The 23,031-nt window shown below is 41.0% G+C and overlaps 1 protein-coding gene across 4 annotated transcripts in view; it reads right to left on the bottom strand.

Moving 5' to 3' along the window:
- LOC150076519 (nucleolar complex protein 4 homolog B-like) overlaps positions 1–23,031 on the bottom strand; it is a 249,639-nt gene that overhangs the window by 139,416 nt on the left and 87,192 nt on the right. For 3 of the 4 annotated variants that reach the window (XM_090387058.1, XM_090387056.1, XM_090387057.1), the window contains one exon: positions 6,871–6,975. In XM_090387058.1, coding sequence (XP_090243184.1) covers positions 6,871–6,975 — 105 coding nt within the window. Of the gene's footprint in view, positions 1–6,870; positions 6,976–17,041; positions 17,130–23,031 lie in introns of those variants that run through there. The other variant, XM_090387059.1, reaches the window with a different exon arrangement.

Raw genomic sequence — 23,031 nt, 5'->3', positions numbered from 1 at the left:
GATCGGCGACAATCGATAGGTAACCATTCGCATCCAGGGCCCTCCAGAGGTATCAGCGAACCCAAGCTATGCCATGAAAACATTCCCCAGACCATAACCAGCCTGCCTTCTGCCAACAATTGTGTCTGGGTGTCTGTTCTCAGAGGTTTCACGCCTAATACACCACCACCCATCCACTCAGTGGAGCAGAAACCGTGACTCATTGGAGAAGGCCACCCGTTGCCACTTGGCCGGAGTCCAGTGTCGGTACTGCTGTTCAAACTGATGGCATTGTTTGCAATGAATGGCCTTCAGTATGGGTGCTGTCACCAAGCATCTGCTCCGGAGCCCAATGCACAACAGGGTTTGCTGCACAGTCACATTGGAGACCTTTCTGGTGGCCCTCGGTTCAGTTGAGCAACAGTAGTGCGCCGATCGGTTCTGACCAACCGTTTCAGCCGACATTCACCTATGGGATCAATGTGCACTGGGCTCCACAATTGGCATGCCAGGTTGTCAAAACTGTCCCATTCGTCCAGTCTTGATGCACTTTCACCATTGCAGCATGTGAGCATTTCACAAAGTTCGCTGTTTCGGAAATGCGGGCCACCCTGGCCTGATAGCTAATGATCATGCCCTTTTCTAGATCTGATAGGTCCCGTGCTTTGCCCACGACAGAGGCTGTTACTGTGTTCACAGACGCTGAACATCAAGCCTTATATGCTTGCAGTGTGTGTGTGAATGTGACATGTGCTCTGTATGATTTGCTATGATTTGCTATGATAGTATGTCTGCTTTGATTTGATTTGATTTTATTTGCTTTTGGGTTTATTGGCGCAAAAACAACTAAGGTTATACTGCGCCAAGAAACGATTAAAATAACAATAAAAATAAATTCTGGTAACCTTTAAAAAGGTTACCTCGTCAAATTGTTATTTATATATGTGGGTATATATTAATAGCTTTTAAAAATTTAAAAACTGCCGACACGTGGTCGTTGTCTGATAAAATCCGACTGAGTGTATAAGGCTCAGTCGGATGAGTAAAAGCGGTAAAATGTATATTGCGAACATGGGTAAAATGAACGCAATCTATTAAAATATGCTTTAGAGTTAAAACGGTGTCGCAAGACTCGCACATAGGAGGGTCATCCGCCCTCAGCAGAAAAGAAGGTGTCAGATGACTGTGACCTATGCGGAGTCGAGCAAGAACAACTTCCTCGCTCCGATTCCTGCGCAGACTAGACTGCCAAGTTTAGTTTGTATTACAGGCTTTATTTGATATAATTTATTTGTTCTCTGTCTGTGCCATAGTTCTTGCCATTGGGAATATATCTTTTTGCGTATTATTTGCCTGTATTCTGTATAGGGGACTGACAGGCAACGATTATGAGTGGGTGTTGCTGATTTGGCTGCAGCATCAGCCAAATCATTTCCCTTTATCCCAATGTGGCTAGGAATCCAGCAGAAGCGGATATCAAACTTGCATTCGTGAAGAGAATGTCTCTTCTGCTGAACCCGACAAAGAACTGGATGAGAATTATGTCTCGTAGATAATAAAGCCTGTAATCACTCAAAGAATCGGAATATATTATTGACGTTTGGAATTGACAAGTTCGAATGTGATCCAAGGTTAGCCTATAGCATACAGCTCTGCAGTGTATATGCTGGATTCGGGAAGGAATCTGCTGAGATATTATAGTGTCCGGAAAGACAGCAGCAGATCCTACGCACGATTCAGACTTCTAGCCGTCTGTGTAAACGGGTAGGAAGTCTGAGTACTCGCTTGGTGTGCAGAGTAGAGCTGCTGGTAGACAGATGATGAGGTCTCAGACTTTACCCATTTCTTAAGGGAAAAGTCGCACGGTGGGGGATGAGCATGCCAGGCGGAGGAGTTTCTTTTGGTGTTTGTGCCACCTTGTCTACCATGATGTTAAACTCTCTGATTAGCTCTTGGACACGAATACCAAAAGGCCGGTTGGCAGTCCGACGGGCACTGTACAAGTTTTCCCAATGTGGCTCAGAAACGGATGCCCACGTAGGATGGTCTGGCAGGGATTTCAACTTTAAAGCATAGTTTAAAGACAACTGCTTACGTCGAAGGGATAACGATGGTTCGTTTGCTTCGACGTATAAGCTCTGGACAGGAGACGTTCGAAAAGCTCCAGTAGCGATACGGATAGCCTGATGGTGGACAGGGTCCAGCCATCGGAGGACACTATCTCTAGCTGAAGAGTATACCTGGGACCAGTAGTCTAATTTGGGTCGTACAAGTGCACGGTAAAGCCGTAGTAGGGTGCATCGATCTGCTCCCCAACGCGTTGAGGAGAGAGAGCGGAGGATATTGAGTCCCCTCGTGCATTTTGTACGAAGTTGACGAATATGTTCGAGAAAGGTCAACTTTTTATCAAACACAAGTCCCAAGAATTTTGTGTCTGACACTACTGGAATAACATTTTGTCCGAGCCTTAATTCAGGTTCAGGATGAAGATTACGCTTGCGACAAAAGTGTACGCAAACGGTCTTCTCCGGCGAGAACCTGAAGCCATTAGCAAGTGCCCAGGAATTAAGGCGATCAATGGCTTTCTGCAGTTGTCTTTCAATAACCCTCATGTTGCATGACTGACAAAATATGCTAAAGTCATCAACATAGAGGGCACAGTTTACAGTTGGAGGAAGTTGTTCTGTGATGGAATTGACTTTGATGGCAAAAAGCGTGACACTTAATACTGATCCTTGTGGTACTCCCTCCTCTTGGCTGAAGGGACGAGAGAGTGAGGATCCCACACGTACTTGGAAAGTTCGATTGGCTAAAATGTTTTTAATAAAAATGGGGAGTTGCCCCCTAAGGCCAAGGCTATGCAGATCTTTTAAGATGCCAAATCTCCTAGTTGTGTCATACGCTTTCGCCATGTCAAAGAACACCGACACCAAGTGTTCGTGTTTTAGGAAAGCATCCCGGATGGATGCTTCCAATCTAATAAGATGGTCCAAAGTGGACCGGTTCCTTCGGAAGCCGCACTGGATGTTGGAGAGAAGTTCATTTGATTCTAGATACCATATTAAACGAGAATTAACCATTCTCTCCAGGATTTTGCACAGACAGCTAGTCAGAGCAATAGGACGATAGTTGGTGGTGACTTTTGGATCCTTTGCTGGCTTAGGGAAGGCAAGAACGATTGCCTTTCGCCAGGAGTCCGGAAACTGGCCTTCAGTAAAGATTCTGTTATACAGAAGGAGCAGACAATCCATAGATTGTGGTGAAAGATTTTTAATCATTTCATAATGGATGCCATCTGGTCCAACAGCACTTGCTTTGGAAAGAGCGAGGGCTCTTTCCAGTTCTTGAATAGTGAAATCCCCGTTGTAGGGATAAATGCTCTTAGATTTAAAGTTAAGTGCCTGTTTTTCGATTTTATATTTCAAGACCAGGAACTCTGGGGAGTACGAGGATGTTGCGGAGATGTTAGAGAATGTTTCCCCAAGAGCATTGGCTATTGCAGTTGGATCTGCAATAGCGCGTCCATTATAATCTAGGATTGAAGAAGGGTGGGATGTATATTTTCCCTTCATTTTCCGGATTTTATCCCAGACTACCTTAGAGTTGGTAGACTGGTTAATAGATGATGTAAAACGGATCCACGATTCCTTTTGACTCTGACGGCGGATATATCGTGCATTGGCTCGTGCACGTTTAAAGGCTATAAGGTTGGTCGTGGTAGGATATCGGCGGGATATCCCCCACGCTTTGTTTTGAGCCTTTTTTGCTGCTGTGCATTGTGAATTCCACCAAGGTTTAGGAAATGGTGGAAACCGGGCAGATGTTTTTGGAACAGCATTCGCAGCTGCTTGGACAATATTTTCTGTGATGTACTTAACTGCATCATTGATAGACTCTTGACTGACTGTGCTAAGATCAAAATTTGCCTGATGTTGGAAGGCAGTCCAGTCAGCCTGATCAATCTTCCACCGTGGTAACCTAAAAGGAAGACATGGTCTCCCACTGTGTAACAAGGTTATCACGGGGAAGTGATCGCTTCCGTATGGATTCTCCTCCACCTCCCAAGTGAGTGAAGGGAGTAGAGAAGGGGAGCAGATAGAGAGATCAATGGCAGAAAAAGTACGGGTAGGCATGTGGAAGAAGGTGTTTGTTCCAGTATTTAGAAGGGAAAGGTCATTGTCATTGAGCATACGCTCTATGACTCGTCCCCTTCCGCTGATGTTAGCACTACCCCACAGGGTGTTATGTCCATTCATATCCCCGAGAAGTAAGAAAGGGGGAGGCAACTGCATTAGAAGATCATCAAGGTCTGCCTGGGAGATGTCAGTCCCAGGTGGCAAATAGATAGAGCACACAGTTAATAAAAATCCCACCGTAAGGGAATTGCAACAGCCTCTATGCTAGTTGTAATTAGTAAGGGCTGCACTGGGGTCTGGTTACCCACAAGGATAGCCACTCCCCCATGTACAGAGCCATCTGCAATTCTATCCTTACGAAAAATTGTGGTGTTATGCATCGTGGGATCGTCATTTGCCTTTAGGTATGTCTCCTGCAAGCAAAAGCAAACTGGCTCGTGCTTTTGCAGGAGGGTCTTGATGTCATCAATATTTTGCCGGAATCCACGACAATTCCACTGTAGGAATTTAGCCATTATTTTTGCTTGGTGGGTCCATCAGGCGGCTTCCGAGGTGTTGAGGGCTTACTTTCATCAGTCTTGGATTTATCTTTTTTGGGGAAGAATGGACGCTGTCCAGTGTCCATTTCTTCCTCCGCAAAGAGTTCCAAGACTGATTCTTCGGGTACCTCCTTCTGCTCGACATCCATCTTTTCTTGGGTACTAGGGGGGACTTCCCCTTTTTTATTCTTATCTTTCATAATTATCTTTGTTGCTTGTGGAGCATTAGGAGGTACCGATATAGGAGTGGCAGCTGATTGGTCCTTCTGTGCAGGTTTTTGTGAACTTAAGAGATAACGCGCGATGGGAGTGAAAGACTCCTTTGGAGGAATGGTCATGTCCGTCTGAGTTCCGACGGAACATCTCCCTGCTACCTTCTGGGCGTAGGTAGGTTTGTTGATATTCAGGGGTTTGACCGATTTCCTTGCCTCCTGGTATGATATATTTAGCTCTGCCTTCAGCCGTTGAATTTCTTTTTCTTCTTTCCACCTCTGGCATGCTCGTGAATAGGCCGGGTGTTCGCCTTCACAGTTAATACAGGTGGGTTTTACGGCTCAACATGCTGTTGTTTCGTGGTCCTTTGCACCGCATCGAGCGCATGCTAGGACTCCATGGCAGGCCATTTGAGAATGTCCATACTTCTGGCATTTAAAACACCGTAAAGGGTTCGGAATGTATGGACGCACTGAACAGTTGATGTATCCAGCTTTAATCTCATCGGGAGGTTTAGGAGAGTTAAAAGTCAGGATAATGCTCCTGGTTTTAACAATTTTTCCATCCCTTCGTGCAGTGATTCTCTTGATGGCAATCACTCCCTGTGGTTTTAATTCGGAGCAGATTTCCTCCTCGGTTACGTCGAGAAGGTCCCATTCCGAAATGACACCTCTCGATGAATTGAGTGTTCTGTGTGGTGTCACAGTTATAGGGATTCCTCCGATTGATGTTGTTCGGAGTAGATGTTCTGATTGCCTGTCATTTTTAGTTTCAATTAAAAGGTCTCCAGAACGAAGCCTTTTAACTGATTTGGGTGAACCTGCTAACCCATCTAACCCCTTTTGAATGAAAAAGGGCGACATTTTACCAATCGGTGTCTCATTGGTAGAATGCATGATTAAGAACCTTGGGACTGGCCCTGATGGTAATTCGGTTCGCTGCCTCTTTGTAGCAATAATGCTATCTGACTCTCCGTCTCTGTTTTCAGATAGGGACCGGGTTGGGGCCCCTGAAGAAGTTAGTTTATCAGGATTCATGGAATTTATTAAATTGTTCAGTGCCCGGGCTCCCCACCCACCACGGAGCCCAAAGGGACGCCCACTACCCGGCATGCAATAAATGCGCTCGGGAGTGGGACGCCAGGGCTACCCAGACACACACTATACCCGCACCGCCGCCAGCCCGAATCCTGTCCCTCGGACCATGAGGGTAGGGGCGTGGCATTGACACGGTTGACCCTCGCAGGCGAGCCTACTAGGTGATTGATCCTAGCCGGGCCTTCCAGGACCACCCGTCTTGTCGAAGCAGGGGCCAAAGTGGTGTATTGAAGCTGGGCCCCTCAACCACCAGGATCCCCCTTTCCGAATTTCCACGGGTTGCAGTGCACGGCAAACACGCCAGATTCCATTGATGTAAGCCTGGAACCTGGGCTGTGGGCGTTGGATCCCAGTGATGCTAGTCTGGAAGTCCAGCAGCGTCACTGGGAGGTCCCCTCACCATGTACAGGGGCCCACGTCGAGGGGGTGATGGTCATAATATTGTGACTGGACTCTGTAATGCATATTGTAGCTGAAGCACAGGATATTCTGTTTTTTACCATGTGCTGGTTGGAGGAATGAATGGGCAATGTGGCAGATGCACAGACACAAAATATTCTCAGTTTGCACAAAAAGTAATTTATTTATATTTTTTTATTAATCACGAATTATTATATATTTTAATATGTCTGAAGCGTAATGCCTTGTATACATTAACAAACTTGTTTTAGTATTGCCTTCTGATATACAAGGAAACTCAAACTGAAAAAGGTGACTTTATCAGTATATTAAATTTTTCTGTTTATTTATCTTTAAAGAGGCAAGATAAAATATTGTCTTCATGAAACAACAGTTCATCATAAACGTTTGTTACAGTTAACTTGTGCATGCTGGGTAAACATATAGACAAGAGTGCTATTTGCCTACCTTAAATCAAATATAAAGCAAATTATTTAAAAATTATACCTGAAATGAATGGTAAGGAAAATAGAATTTATCTTCTGCAACAGGCATTAATGGATATTGCCCTTCTAGCAGAATGAAGTTCATTAGAACACATAAGGCCAATTCCTATAGGGGAAAAAATTGATATAAAGTTTATTTTTTAATATATTTTTTTAAAATAAATTGGTTTCAGTGATTAAGACACAGAAAAGAAAAAATTCTATTAAAAATCTTGAATATTTTTACTACAACTTATCATTTTAACTATTAAAGTTAAGGGCACTTCAACTAAGAAACAAACATGTTATTTATGGTAACATCCTACAAGCTTAAGAAAATGTTTCATATACATTATCATTCCATTTGTCAATAATAAATATCATGTCACTACAGAAACTGCCTGTACAGTGTTGCAATTGTACTGGCAGTTTCTGCCTGTACAATTGCAACACTGTACAGGCAGTTTTGCACTGTACTGGCAATTGTTGCAAATGCCAATGTGATTACCATAGTGATATTGCACTATTGGTTACCTAAAAAGGAAGTTGCTGGTTTCACTTCACTGTGAATACTGCATGGATGAATGGACATGCAGATTACAATAAAATGTAGTCTGCATGTTCTTTAATAGTGCATATTCTGTACTATTAAAATAAAATAGCAGAAAAGCATCTAAGGTTTGTTGAGCAGTTTATGTCTTTGTAATTATGTATTCCCTTAAATAATTTTCTCATCATTAATATATTTTAATATACAGGACAAGTCACAAGTTAACATTTATTTTTTAAAAAAGCAATCTTGCTAGAAAAGAATAGAGTATAGAGTATTTTCGGCACCAGGGATTTACCCCATCTCTGCATATGTTCTTTGTATTGAGGACAATACTCTGTTAAAGCCAGAGATTTAAAGTGTGTGGATCATGTGTTGTGCCCATTGTTCTTCTGGCTTATTGGCCGCTAGGCCCCTAGTGGGACCCGATGTTACCATAGTCTGCCGGGGAGGCCAGCCAGGTGTATCCATTTATTCATTTGTTTCTCTGGAAAATCCTGCCACCTACTTTCCAGAGATTTCGGTGGCTAGGACCTAAAAAAAAAAAAAAAATTTGGCAGATAGGCCTTCCGCCTCAAAACAAGAAGTCTGTTTAAAATTTTGCAAAACTTTCAAACATAATTGTCCATCAACTGTTGCAAATTCTTTTGTAATTAATGTTTTCATCATCTCAATGGAGTTAAGTTTCTGGGCACAGACCCTATCTTTTAAATATCCCCACAAAAAATAATCCATGGTCATTAAATATGCAGATCGTGAAGGCCAGTGAACTGTGCTGATCTCTTGATCCATCTGTTTGGTAATTTTTCACCAAGAAATCTTCTCACCCGTAAGGAATAATGGGTAGATGCATCCTCCTGTATAAAGTACAATTATTTTCCAGAAATTTTTGGCAAGACAAAATCATCGAGCATCACCGAGCACTGCAAGATAACTCTAATCTTCAACATTAAAGAAATAAGGTCCTATGACACTTTCCGAGAAAATTCCACCCCAGAGTCATCCAGGCAGGTTTAATTCTTGCTCAAATCATATGGGGATTGTTAGTAGCTGAATAAACACAATTATGGCTATTTGCATGACCATTTAATAAAAAAATGGTTTCAGCTGTCCACATGATTTGATTAATGAAATTTTCATTTTTTTTTACACATCTTGAGCATATTTTCAAAAAACTGTAGTCTGGATCATCCTCATTTAAGGTGTGTAACAAACCAGAGATAACAGAAGTCTTGAAAATTCTAATTATTGAGGTGAGGGATATTCAGTTCTGATGACAAGCTTCCAGATGATTTTAGTGGCCTTTTTAACAAGGATCCACATATCCTAACGACATTTGTTGCAGAAACAGATGAAATGGGTCTTCTACTTCTATGAAGGTCTGAAACATAACATGATTTCTCAAATTCCTTTCAATTTCAGAGGTTTAATGAAAGGTTTATGTAAATCTTCTATCTTTCCTGCAACAAACAAAAGAATAATTTGAAAAATATCTTTTAATTTATTAAGTTAATATCTTTCAACTTATGAATTTTTAAAATGGCAAAGCAACTTACGCCTCACCTTTTATATATAAAATATATCAAAATAGCAGAATTTTAGAAAAGAAGAACAGTCATAAAAAAGAGGGGAGGTTGGGGGTGGATTTGTGATTCTGATATAACTTTCTAAATTTGGTATATGACCAACATACTTTTCTGTAATTTGCAATTTTCAGGAAATACACTAAGGAAGGTTAAATTCATTTATCCCTCTTACTTCTGTGTAGGAGAGATAAATGAAGAAGAGAAAAGGTTAGTTCAGTGACACTGGAAGTGAAAAGTGGCTAGTTGAGACAGTTGTCTATTACTGGTTTGGAAGGGGTGATTAGTAGTAGCAAATTATGCAAGAAAGCAAGCTTATGTAGCATAAGTAAACACACACACACACACACACACCATTCATCCAAGAATCTGTCTATGTCTTCCTTGAATCTATTCAAGCCATTCTGAAGGCAAACTTCGCATATCTATCCTATAACTATCCATTCTCAGATGGAATATATGGCCCCTCATGTATGTAGTTCCACCAAGAGGAAGAATGCCATTAACATTTAGCTTACTCATTCCATTCAAGGCCTTAATCACCTCAAGCAGACCACTCTGCAGGTATTTAGTTTCCAGACATTGAAATTTGCAGAACTGATGTCTAGATAAGAACACCATTTTGTTCTCTTCACCAATCTGGTTGCCCTTCTCTGCACCTGTTCCACTGGTTTTTGGGTTTTTATGGTGCAAAAACAACAAGGTTATATTGCACCATGACAGATTTTAAAATTTAGAGAGATGAGTAGTTTGATAACCTTTAAACAGGCTACCTCGTGAGAAGTTCATATATATATATACATATCAATAAATAAAAATCAGTATACAAGGAAAATTACCGAATATTTCATATAAGTGAATATATTAATTGCTTTTAAAAATTTAAAAAATGATGACACATGGTCATTCTTGCTCCTGTTCCAGCAGATCTACATCCTTCACAAAGCGGGCTTTCATACTGTACCCAAGATGCAGCCTAACGATAACCTTGTACAAAGGGAAAACTATATCCTTATTCATGCTACCAAGGTTTCTATACATCATTGACAAAACCCCATTAGCTGTCCTGGTAGCATGTCTGCACTGTCAGGGTATATCAAATCTGACTGCATAATTACCTCCTGTATTCTTCATTTTCCACTACCCTGAGTATAGTACCATAAAGTATGTTACTCTGGGATTACTGTTTCCCATACACAGCATCTTGCTTTTGTCAATGTTAAACTTCAGCTGTCATTTCTCAGCCCATCAACCTAACTTTCCTAGATCTTGTTGCAGTAGCTCATACTGTTTACTGTCATTAATCACCCTGCCAACGTTTGCATCATCTGCAAAGTTAGCCAGTAAGCCTGATATACCTTCATCAATATCATTAATAAATATTGAAAACAACAATGGGCCTACACTAAACCAGGGGATACTCCACTAATAACATTAGTCCACGAAGAACAGTGCCCACTGATAACCACTTTCTGACCCTATTCCAATCAACCATCCCTTAATCCATAGCAATAACTTGCCCTCAATGCCACATTGCTCCAGTTTGTATAGCAGTCAGTTATTAGCATTAGTAGAGGCATATAATGTAAGAAAGCAAGCTCATACAGCATCAGCCAAAAAAAATAAAAAATAAATAAAATAAATAAATAAATAAACACCTTACCGTTTCACCCATCCATTCACTACAAAAGTTTGTCTAGTTCAGTCTTGAATTTATCGCAGGTGGTAGATGACTTTCATCAACCGGTGAAATACCACCACTTTGCTTATTGGAGGCTCGAAGTGGTGAAACCCATGTTTAGTCTCTAGAGCAAAGTTTCCGGCATCCCCCTCCCCCCATCTTCTCCTTCAACCCATGCACGGTACTAAGTACTATAGGTTTTGATACCTTTGTGTTTGGGGTTTTCATAAAAAAAAAAAAAAAAAAAAAAAAAGCTGTCAACTTCCACGACAGATGGAAGTCTGTTCCAGCAATCAACCCCCAGCTGGCTAAAGGCAAAATTCCACACACTACAACTGTCTTTTCTCAATTTGAATTTATGCACCCCCCCCCCAGGTGCGGAATCTGAGTAACAGGAAGAATCGCATTAGCATTCAGCTTGCTCAAACCATTAAGGGCTTACACACCTTGATCACATCACCTTACAGGTGATCTGATCGAGGTGTGTAAGCAGAACTTGTAAGCAGAACATGTAAGCAGAGCTGGATTTAGGGAATAATTTCGACATTGTTTATTTACATTTCAGGAAAGCTTTTGACTCAGTCCCACGTAAGCGGTTACTTTATAAGCTGGAACAGGTTGGAATCACTGGGAAAATGCTTAGACGGATAGCAGGATGGCTTCAGGGCAGGAGGCAGAGGGTTGTGATAAATGGCTATCCCTAAGATTGGGTTGATGTAAGAAGTGGGGTTCCCCAAGGATCAGTATTAGGACCACTGTTGTTTTTAATTTTTAATTAACATTAGAGGACACGACATCGATGAAGGGATAGAGGGCGTGATGTCCAAATTTGCAAATGATGTTAAAATTGGTAGAGTAGTTAATGATCACTGTCAAGCTGAGCTTCTTCAGAGACCTAGATAAACTTCAGGAATGGTCAGAAAAATGGCAGCTATGCTTTAATACAACAAAGTGTAAGGTATTACACCTGGGAACCGGTGTAATACTTTACACTTTAAAATAACTTATTCACTTGGTGGAGTTCAACTAAACCCAGTACTGGAGGAAAGGGACTTGGGTATTACGATACGGTCAGACATGAAATTCTCTGAGCATTGTAAACAGGTTGCAAGGAAGGCCCATGGTGTCCTATCGATGATCTATTGAACTTTTGCAAGTAGAGATATGGACTTGATAATCCCATTATACAGGGTGGCCACTGAAAGACTGAAGGGTTTGAAAAAGTCATAGCCTGTTCATTTTTAATCTTTTTTTTTTTTTTTTTTTTTTACAGGTTATAGAGCACATCCCTTGGAGATTAAAATGGCTATGTATGATGTCCGGCAACGAGTAAAACTCATTGGGTTTTTCTATTCCAGTGAAAGATCAATTATTGAAACTCAGAGAAAATACCGGCAACATTTTAAAGTCCTCCTAGTGATAACATGATTCGGAACCTAATCACCTGGTTTTAAAGAACTGGATCAGTTGGCGATCTTCCAGGAAGAGGTCCTAAGTGCACTGTACGCACTGACGCAGCGGTGGAAGCCGTACGGTAGAGTGTCCTTGAGGATCCATCTGCCTCCACCCGTCGTCGCTCTGCTCAACTAGGCATCACCAGAACATCGCTTCAGAAGATTTTGAAAGGGTAGTCAGTCTTTCAGTGGCCACATTTTAATCTCCAAGGGATGCTTTATAACCTGTAAAAAAAGAAAAAAAAAAAGATTAAAAATGAACAAGTTATGACTTTTTCAAACCCTTCAGTCTTTCAATGGCCACCCTATATAAAGCTTTTGTTAGACCACACTTGGAATACTGTGTTCAAGTATGGAGACCGCACCCAAAGAAAGACATCGAGCTTCATGAAAGGGTGCAAAGATGGGTAACTCGCATTTCTTCGTCCTTATGAAGAAAGACTTTGAATATGTGGGTTGCAGAGTTTGGAAACTAGACACCTTAGAGGTGATTTGATTGAGGTATTTAAGGCTGTGAGAGGCATCAGTAAAATGAATGAGGACGAAATTTTCAAGATTATAAATGATGCTAGAACTAGGGGACATAAATTCAAGTTACGCGGGGGGGGGGGAATGTTTAGATTGGACTGCAGGAAGTATTATTTTAGCCAGCGAGTTATAAATTACTGGAATAAGTTGCCTGCATGGGTGGTAGAGGGTGACAGTTTGGGGAAATTCAAAGATCATCTAGATAGCATAGGATGATAGGTTTAATTTCCTTTTCTTTTATTAATTATTATTATTTATTTATTTTTTTGGCTGGTGCAGCATAAGCCATAGGCTTTCTTGCACCTATTAATAATACTAACTTAAGTCTATCTTGGTAACAGCAACCTTTTGTTCCACTCGGTAATCTCGTTGCCCTTCTCTGTACTCATTCTAGTAGCTCAACACCTTTCCTACAATGAGACCTCCAGACCTATATGCAGTACTCAAGATGTGATCTGACCACTGCCTTATACAAGGGGATAATCATCTCCATATCCTTGCTAGCAAAATTCCAATATATCATTGGCAAGGACCCCCCCCCCCCTGAGCTACTCTTGCAGCCTATCTACTCTTCTCAGAAAACTTCATATCTAACTGCACCCCCCCTCCGAGTCTTTTTCACCTTCTACTATCCTGAGTGTACTACTGCACAGTTGGTATGTTACTCTGGGGTTAATGCTACCAATATACAGTACTTTGCATTTGTCAATGTTAAACTTCAGTTGCCACCACTCAGCCCATCTGCTCAACTTTTCTAGATCCCGTTCCAGTAGCGTACCATCCTTACTGTCATTAACAACCCTATCAACCTTCGTATCGTCTGGAAACTTGGAAATTAAGCCTGACATATATTCATCAATATCATTGATAAATACAGAAAACAACAATGGGCTTAACAATTTCCATTGATTATCATTCTCTGTCTTCTCCCCATTTGGTCCTTGAGGTCGGCACAGACATTCTCTCAGATATGCCAGACAAGCTGTACTTGCTAACTGAGTGTCAACGGAGATTCGGGTGACACTCAAGTCAAGTGGACCCAATTTTGGCTAAGTCCGGACGGTCTGCGACAGCCAAATCCTCTGCATGCACCTTCACGATGGTGGTACTATTAGTAATCTTAGGTATAACCACCATGTGCAAGCACATTGTGGGTGACCACCCAGGTGTGAACCAACCCAAGCAGGGATTGACGTGTGGTGGCCACACCACATGGAGGAATGCCGCCCCTCTGTGTTATAGGCAATACTAGGTGGTAGATGACTCTCATAACCAGTGCAATACCACCACTTTACTTATTGCATGCTTGAAGTGGTGGAACCCATGTTTAGTTTCAAGAACTAAGTTCCGGTCAACCATTCCCCATCTCTTCCATCATGTAGTATGACTGATGGCTTTTGAGGTAATGACGGACATCATGGTGAGATCCAATCTTCCTTACATTTCAAGGGTACAGCTCTAAAATGGTGTTTGCAGGCTGGCCAATAGTTAGTACACCGGATTGAACGTATTGGTAACTCTTTAGGAGGCTTCTGGATCAGGTAGTGTATAATCTTGCTACCTCTACTCTGCCAGATAGTGACTGGAGGGAGTCCGAGTAGTGAGTGCGGGGAGCATTGTCACGGGGAACACGATTTGCACGGAGTAATAAGTTTATGAAGCTTAAAAAAAAAAAAAAAAAAAAGGAACAAAGAGAAGTTTCTGAAAATTTATTTATTTTTTATACGATTGAAGATTTCAGTAAAGGGCACACATTTCACCATAATAATGTAAAAACCCACACAATTCCAGCCATCGGTATTTTCACAAATGCAATAACATCAAGTTTAGTACCCATTTATAATTCCTTGCAGTAACAGAAAAGCCCAATAAACCGGAAAGTGCAAATTGTTTTTATTGTTCTGGTTGTAACTTTCAGAAATGTGCTTTAGAAAAATATCATAAAGCCATTCAAAATTGGTTCTTATAACATATGTTAACAATGAAAGTGTAGTGCATTTAATGATTTGAATTGCTAACTAATACACACTATAAAAACCTTTTAGGGAGTTATATAGCAAAAATTTGAACTTTTGAGGTCGTGGAATGAACCACCAAAATAATAATGTGCTGTTGGGTTCACATTACGATGGTAACGGATTGCCACCGTAGCCTAGTGGTCAGGCGCGCGGGTGCATAAGTACACGTGCCTTGAGTGACCGGGGTTCAAGCCCGTGACTATTGAATACGGTGCTGTTTCTTGTATTCTATCTATCTTGTGAACTCCTCTGACCGTTTGGTCGTCCCGGAGTATAAACAGAAAATTTATTTTTTTAATATTGTAAAGCAGGATACACAGTATTGTATAGCTTCACGTGTGGTTTGAAATGTGGTAGTTATGAATGTTTAACATTTATTTTTTGCAATTAATGTTCATATTTACGAATACTCGAGAACTCCTTGTTTTTTTTGTTATTTGGTTTTTAGGAGCATTAGCAACTAAGGCCATATTGCTCCGGGGATATGCGGTGGTCATTCCCTGACCTTTCTGTATCCTCCGTATTTGGCAGTCACAGGCTCGAACCCCAGTCTAATCAAGAAGCGTGTGCGATGCACTGCTACAGAGGCGCCTGGGGAACTCGTAAAGCGAGAAATGCCTGTACACAGTCGAACTGAGCGGTCCTTTAGGCACCTCAGATCACAACTTGATGATTGTCTCTTCTCCAATGGAGCCTTTATCTCATGGCTATTCCCAACCTTGTGCTGTTTGGCATTACAAGAATGGTAAATGAGACAACCTGCGAGATTTCTTTTCATCTTTTCCTTGGTCGGAATACTGTTTCAAAACTTCTGATGTCAACATTTGCTCAGATCATGTCAGTGAAATTATTCTTGGAGGAATGGAATCCTTTATTCCACAGTCCACTTTAAAAATCTCGTCTTTTATCTAAACCTTGGTTTTCCAATAAATGTGCTAAGGCTGTTCAAGAGAAGAATGTTGCATAGTTTCCAATTCTTCAGGTTCATTTTCTGCCTACACCAAAGCTTGCAACATTTTTTCCCTTAAAATGTGCTGTAATGGATGGACTTTTTTTATTTTAAAGATTAAAAGTACAATATTCGCCATGTATAAGACGCAGCTTTTTTCGAAAACATTTGGGGTATAAAAACTGGGTGCATCTTATACAGTGGTTGTAGGTTTTTTTACTTGCATTTCCCGCTTTTTCGCGTTTGTTGTCTTTGCGCTCATTGTTTCGCACTTGTTACCGGTATATTAGGTTACGTTTTGCTCAGAAATGGCTCAGAAAAGATTTTCGTACAGTGCTGAATTCAAGTTAAAAGTGATCCAGTTTGCAAAAGTGAATGGAAATCATGCTGCTGAACGTAAGTTTGGTCCTCCTCCTCCTCCAACTGAGAAAACAATCCGAGACTGGCTACGGGAAGAAGAAACCTTACTGAAAACGCCACAGCAGAACAAGGCCATTAGAGGCAAGTCAGCAAAATGGCCTGATTTAGAGAGGGAATTGAAGATATGGATTGAGGAGCAAAGGGCAATTGGAATTTCTGTCCACAAAGATGGTTCAGCATGAGGCAAGAAGAATTGCTGATGAAAAAGAAGTTACTGATTTCAAAGGAGGGCACAATTGGTGCTTCAGGTTCATGAAACGGAATGGACTAAGCATGCGTACACGCACCAGACTTGCCCAAAAGATGCCTGAAAGCTATGAGCAGAAGGTCCTTGAATTTCATCGTTTTGTCATTCAATGTTGGAAGACATCAGTTTGAGTTGGGACAGATTGCAAATATGGACGAAGTCCCCCTTAAATTTGATGTCCCAAGTAACAGAACTGTTGATAAGAAGGGGGTGAAAACTGTAACTGTGAAGACAAGTGGACATGAAAGAGCCGCTATACAGTTGTTCTAGCTTGTTGTGCCGACGGAACCAAGCTGCCTCCTATGCTGATTTTCAAACGCAAAACAATGCCAAAAAGAAGACATTCCAAGAGGAGTGATTGTCCACGTTCACGACAAGGGTTGGATGGATCAGGATGGGACGAAGATCTGGTTTGAGAAAGTTTGGAGCAGGAGAAGATAAACAGAAGAAAGGCACCTGGGGTGTTGGTTGGTGGAACAGACTTCCATCCCGTGTTGTGGAAGTTGATAGCCTAAATAAATTTAAGGCACAGCAGTACAGGTATTTCGAATGAACGGATGGGAGAAGTGGAAGTTTTTTTTTTTTTTGGCTGATGCTGCATAAGATTGCTTTCTTGCATCATATGTCTCTACTAATGCTAAAAGGAGACCAGGTGGGCTCTTACGGAAACCTGCCCTATTGGTGCTTGATCAGTTCAGGGCACGCATAACAAAAAACACAAAGAAGATTGCTGCAGAGCAAAAAACAAACCTTGCCGTCATACCTGGAGGCTTGACATCCCAGCTCCAACCACTTGATGTCAGCATTAACGAACCCTTCAAAGCTGCCATGAGAGACGAATGGAACCAATGGATGACGTCTTCTGGGGACAATTTGACACCAGCAGGAAGAGTGAACAAACCAACTATAGAAGTTTGTACCTGGGTGAAAAGATCCTGGGATAATATAATATCAAGATTAAGATCGTTGTCAAGTCATGTCAAGATTGAGATCGTTGTCAATTTCGGGTCCCAAAATTAAGGTGTGTCTTATACATGAGAAATACGGTATGCATCACGTGAATACTCGTATAGTTTTTTGCATTTTTTATCAATTTTTTTAGCAGAAAATACATGGGTGTAATTAACCCATTTGGGTTATCCTGAGTTATCACATGTATGCCAAAAAGTGTGCAAATTATACGGATTTTTAAATAAATTAGTGCTTGAGCTAAAATAAAGAACAGAAAAACATTCTTCACTACTCATTATATAAATAAATTTAAAAAATCAAGTGGAATGCACAAGCAGTAACCTTCCACCACAAGCGATAATCGTGAACTAACCATATTTCACACACGGCCGTCAGAAGTGGATAGGCGAGGTAAGAGTCGCTTACGGGGCTGCACGTTTAAGAGGGCGCTGAAATATTTTTCGACATAAATAAGATATTGTTTTCTAATTGGTTAATGCGTATCAGTATTCAGCATTTAGGAGGGCAAATTTTATTTTGCTTACGGGTGGCACCTAGGAACGCGCGCTACTGTTCTGAAATTGCTGTACAATAAGTACAGCAATTTCAGAATGAAAGTCAGTCATCTGCTGCCAGGCGTAAGAAAATTCCAAAAAATCTCAGGATTTATCTGGCTAATGCAAAATTAGCCAGAGAAAATACTTTCAATCGTAAATTTTGGAGGTATTATTGCATCCCGAGATATTTCGGGATAATCCATGAAGGGGTTAATCAGTCCAAACTAGATTTTGAACAGGTTAAGAGTAGAAAACTTGCTTCTTACCCTAATGGTATCTGAGCATTCTGGTCTCTTGCCAAAACTACTGGCCACAACTTTTACCCATCTCTGTTCTCTCCTCTGTCAAAACAAGATGGTTCGATTGTCACTTCAGCCAAGGATAAAGCTGAATGCTAGCATCCCATTTCACTTCCAACTCCTGTATTAATGATCTTGGTAAAACAAGATCATTAATACATGAATGATCTTGGTAAAACACCTCCCACCATTCCCAACCCGCTCCATTCAATGCCTCCTGTGGTCTTCCGTCAAGATGTCCGAAGGATCTTGACGTAAATGCTATTTCAATGCATGTTCTACCTCATCATGACGGATATCGGGTATGTCGTATGTGTTGCTACTTTGCAATCCATCTTCCCCACTGCTGGCATCATTCCCTCGCTCCTTGTAAATTCTCTATAATAGTCTTCTGCTATTTGAATTATGCCTTCTTTGCTGTTTATAAGTACACCATCGCTATTCTCCGGTTTCAGTATCATTTGTCTTTCTGTATTACTGCTCATGGCTGCTGATATAAATCCTTTGTTTTCCCTTAATGTTTGTTCTACTTTTCTTGTGTTAAATCTTCTTATGTCCTCTCTGAGTCTCTTTCTAATGGCTTTGCATAACTTAGTATACTCAATTTTCTCCCTGTCAGTGTTTTTCTTGCTCTTCATTTGTTGTCTTATGTTCATCATGACAAGTGTTTCTTGACTAATTTTTTCTTCTTTGGATTTCTTTTTTCCTATAGGTTTCTTGGGCTTTATCACTTTCAGAAAATTGTAGTATTCCTTGTTGATATCTTGGTCCCGAGCAGTCTGCAGAAGCTCAAACTTGTTCTTAAGTTCCAATTCATACTGCTTTTTCTCCTCTGTTATCTCAAAGACCTTTGTATTATTTACTCGAGTCAGTTTTTTCCTTTCCTTTCCTTTCCTACACCTATATCAAGTGTACATCTTACCATTCTGTGATCACTTCCAACATTTACCTTATTCAGGACGGTAACATCATTCACAATATATCTTCTGTTAGTGAGCATGAAGTCGATTTAATTAGTTGTTAATCCATTAGTTGTTAAACAAGCAGCCTATCTGCTATGGGCAGATAGGCTGCTTGTTTGACTGAATCCCCTTTCTCATCAATGGGGGAAAAAATTGGTACTGGTTCAAATTACTAGATAAATGGAGAGGAATGGGGTGACACTCTGTTTCTTATTTTTTCTTTTTTTCTTTCTTTTTTTTTTTTTTTAACAAAAATGCCAATGGACAGTATCATCTTCATTATAAAATGTTACATCTATTTTCACATTTCTCTCTATGCACTGCATTTTCTTATATTTACTGCTTGGAAAAGGTGTAATTACAGTGGAATATCTGCCACTTGAAACACTTCTACATACAATATATGATGAGAAAAAATAAGTGCAGAGTAAATATACAGTACAACATGAGGTTCTCATAAGCAGCATTAGTAGAAGCATATCATGCAAAAAGGCAAGCTTATACAGCATCAGGCAAACCCCCCTTCCCATTTCACCCAACCATTCGCTCCAAATGTTTGTCTAGTTGTTGAATTTATTTAAGCTGTCTATTCTACAATGACAGATGGAAGTTTGTTTCCGAAATCAACCACCCACTGGCTAAAGGTAAATTTCCACACATCTATTCTACAACTGCCTTTCCTAAATTTGAATTTATTTCCCCTCAGGCGATTAATCTGGGAAGAGGAAGAATTCCATCAGCACTGAGTTTGCTCAAACCATTCAAGGCCTTATACGCCTCAATCAGATCACCTCGCAGGTGCCTAGTCTCCAGACACTGCAATTTTTAGAACTTAAGCCTTTCTTCATAAGAGCAACCCTTTGTTCCATTCATTAATCTTGCTGCCCTTCTCTGTACTCGTTCCAGCAGCTCTATATCCTTCCTAAAATGAGGCCTCCAGACCTGTATACAGTACTAAAGGTGTAGCCTGACCATTACCTCATACAAGGGGATAATCACCTCCTTCCTGCATATCATTGACGAGACATTATGAGCTACCCTTGCAGACCGCCTGAACTGCTCAGAAAACTTCATATCTGCCTGCACAATTACTCCCAGGTCCTTTTCATTCTCTACCACTGTCAGTGTAGTACCACACGGCTGATACGCTGGGTGGGGTTGCTACCCGTATGCAGTACTTTACATTTGTCAATATTAAACTTCAGTTGCCACCTCTCAACCCACCTGCTCAACTTTTCTAGGTCCTGGTGAAGCAGCATACTGTCAGTGTCATTAACAACCCTGCCAACTTTTGTATTGTCTGCAAACTTAGATATTAAGCCTTATATAGCTTCATCAATATCAGTAATAAATATAGAAAACAACAATGGACCCAACACTGAATCCCGGGGGACTCCACTAATAACATTATTCCACGAAGAGCAGTGTACATTGATTACCACTCTGTCTTCTCACGCTCAACCATCCCTTTATCCATAGCAGCAATTTGCCACCAATGTCACGCTGCTCCAATTTGTACACCAGTCTCCCCCATGTAACAGAATCAAAAGCCTTCCTAAGAACCAAGTTTATGATATCAAAATTATTCTTTGCATCCAGTTCCTTTGTGACCACATCACAGTAACCAATCAAATTGGCCAGACAAGACTTCCCCTTACAAACCCATGCTGTGTCCGAGCTATAACTGAAGTCTTGTCTAGATGATCCTGCAATGCATCTTTAACCAGTGCCTCCATTAATTTCCCCGGAACTGAAGTTAAACTAACAGGTCTGCAATTACTTGTGTCCCTTCGATCCTTCTTTGTGAATTGGGATAACATTTGCACATGGGTACTTCCCCTGAGTCCAAGGAAGCTCTCATAATTATGGTTAAGGGTTTGCTTACTGCCTTTGCTGCCTCCTTTAATATAACTGGATAGATCCCATCCAACTCAGGTGCCTTTCTTATGTTTATCTTCGACAGTTTCTGCTCCAATTTGCTCTCTGTTATTACAAAATCATTTAGCTCACTTACAGAGTTTAATACACCTCTGGCATTCCCCTCCCTGAATAACCCATCATGTGTGAATGTAGATGCAAAATACTTATTTAGTTTGTTAGCTACCTGAGCAGGATCATCAACAGTTGAACCACTGATATTCAGTGGACCAATCTGATTCATCCCCTGCTGAATTTTTTTTTGCTCTTTGCTCTTTTTCTTTGCATCCTTTGCCAAAGATTTCTCATAATCTGCCTTTGCCTGACTAACTTCCTTTGTGACTTGATTACTGACCAGCTTTTATCTACCATAGGCTTCTTTGTCAACTGTTAATTTATATGTATCCTGTGCATTTTTCTTCTCTGCCACATGCCTTATTATTTTATCTGACATCCATTTAGGCCTTGAACAATATTTCTTGGCTGGTATTAAAAGCCTATTACAGTGGTTTTCAACCGGGGGTGCCGCAACAGCATTCCAGGGGTGCCATGTAATTTGGGTTTAAGTTACTTTTAAAATTTATAAGTTTATTTCATTATAAAAAGGTGTACAGTATCTTTTTAATTTTGTGGTGATCTATAATTGATGTTTACTTAGTACCTCTATATATATAATTTGTATTATGAAATGTAATTTTTATAATTATATTATTGTAATACCCATCATATAACATATATATTTTTACTATTATATATATATATATATATATATATACAGGGTGTTTCAGTTAAACGTTTCAGAACTTCTAAGAGGGGTAGGGTACATCCTGACAACTCGAAATCATATAGCAATGTGGGGTCGGAAATGCTTTCCTGAAGCGGTGTTGTACACAGAAGCACCATAAAAAGAAAAGAGACCGTAAGTGAGAAATCGTTTTAATAATACATGAAAAGAAGCAAAAGGTACATGGATTAAAGTAAGTGTTCGAAGTTTCTTCCACGGGCTACAATGCACGCCTCACATCTCCGACGCATGGACATCCGAACATTCTGGAATACTCCAGGCGAATTTCGAATTTCTTGGGCAGCTACTGCGATTCTTGCAACCAGCTCCTCGGCATTGTCAACAGGGGTGTCATAAACTAGCGATTTCATATGACCCCAGAAATAAAAATCAAGACATGATAGGTCGGGTGACCGAGCAGGCAAATGCACGGGACCACCACGTCCGATCCACTGTTGACCAAATGTGACATCCAGGTAGTTACGAACATCTCCGCTATAATGGGCAGGGGCTCCATCGTGTTGGAACCACATTGTCTGTTGCGTCGATGCAAAAAAATGTGCTACAAATCCCCTTTTTCCTGCTTAAGTGTTGTTTTCCGATGAGGCATCCTTCACAAGGGAAGGAATTTTCAACACGCATAATGACCATATCTGGGCGGTCGAGAACCCGCATGCAATACGACGTCGTGCAGCACAGATTCGATTTTCGGTCAATGTATGGGCCGGTATTATGGGAGATCACCTCATCGGACATTACCTGTTACCGTGTCGTCTAACCGGACCTATCTACTTGATCTTTCTGCAGCAAGTATTGCCACAACCTTTGAGAGATGAACAGATTTCTGCATCGACGCAACAGACAATGTGGTTCCAACACGATGGAGCCCCTGCCCATTATAGCGGAGATGTTCGTAACTACCTGGATGTCACATTTGGTCAACAGTGGATCGGACGTGGTGGTCCCGTGCGTTGGCCTGCTCGGTCACCCGACCTATCATGTCTTGATTTTTATTTCTGGGGTCATATGAAATCGCTAGTTTATGACACCCCTGTTGACAATGCTGAGGAGCTGGTTGCAAGAATCGCAGTAGCTGCCGAAGAAATTCGAAATTCACCTGGAGTATTCCAGAATGTTCGGATGTCCATGCGTCGGAGATGTGAGGCGTGCATTGTAGCCCGTGGAAGAAACTTCGAACACTTACTTTAATCCATGTACCTTTTGCTTCTTTTCATGTATTATTAAAACGATTTCTCACTTACGGTCTCTTTTCTTTATGGTGC

The sequence above is a fragment of the Mastigoproctus giganteus genome, chromosome 13 (assembly GCF_048544385.1).
Source record: "Mastigoproctus giganteus isolate SK-2022 chromosome 13, ASM4854438v1, whole genome shotgun sequence".
In the NCBI taxonomy this organism is placed as follows: Eukaryota; Metazoa; Arthropoda; class Arachnida; order Uropygi; family Thelyphonidae; genus Mastigoproctus; species Mastigoproctus giganteus.
The sequence above is the reverse complement of the archived record's forward strand: the minus strand, read 5'-3'. Positions and strand labels throughout refer to the sequence as shown.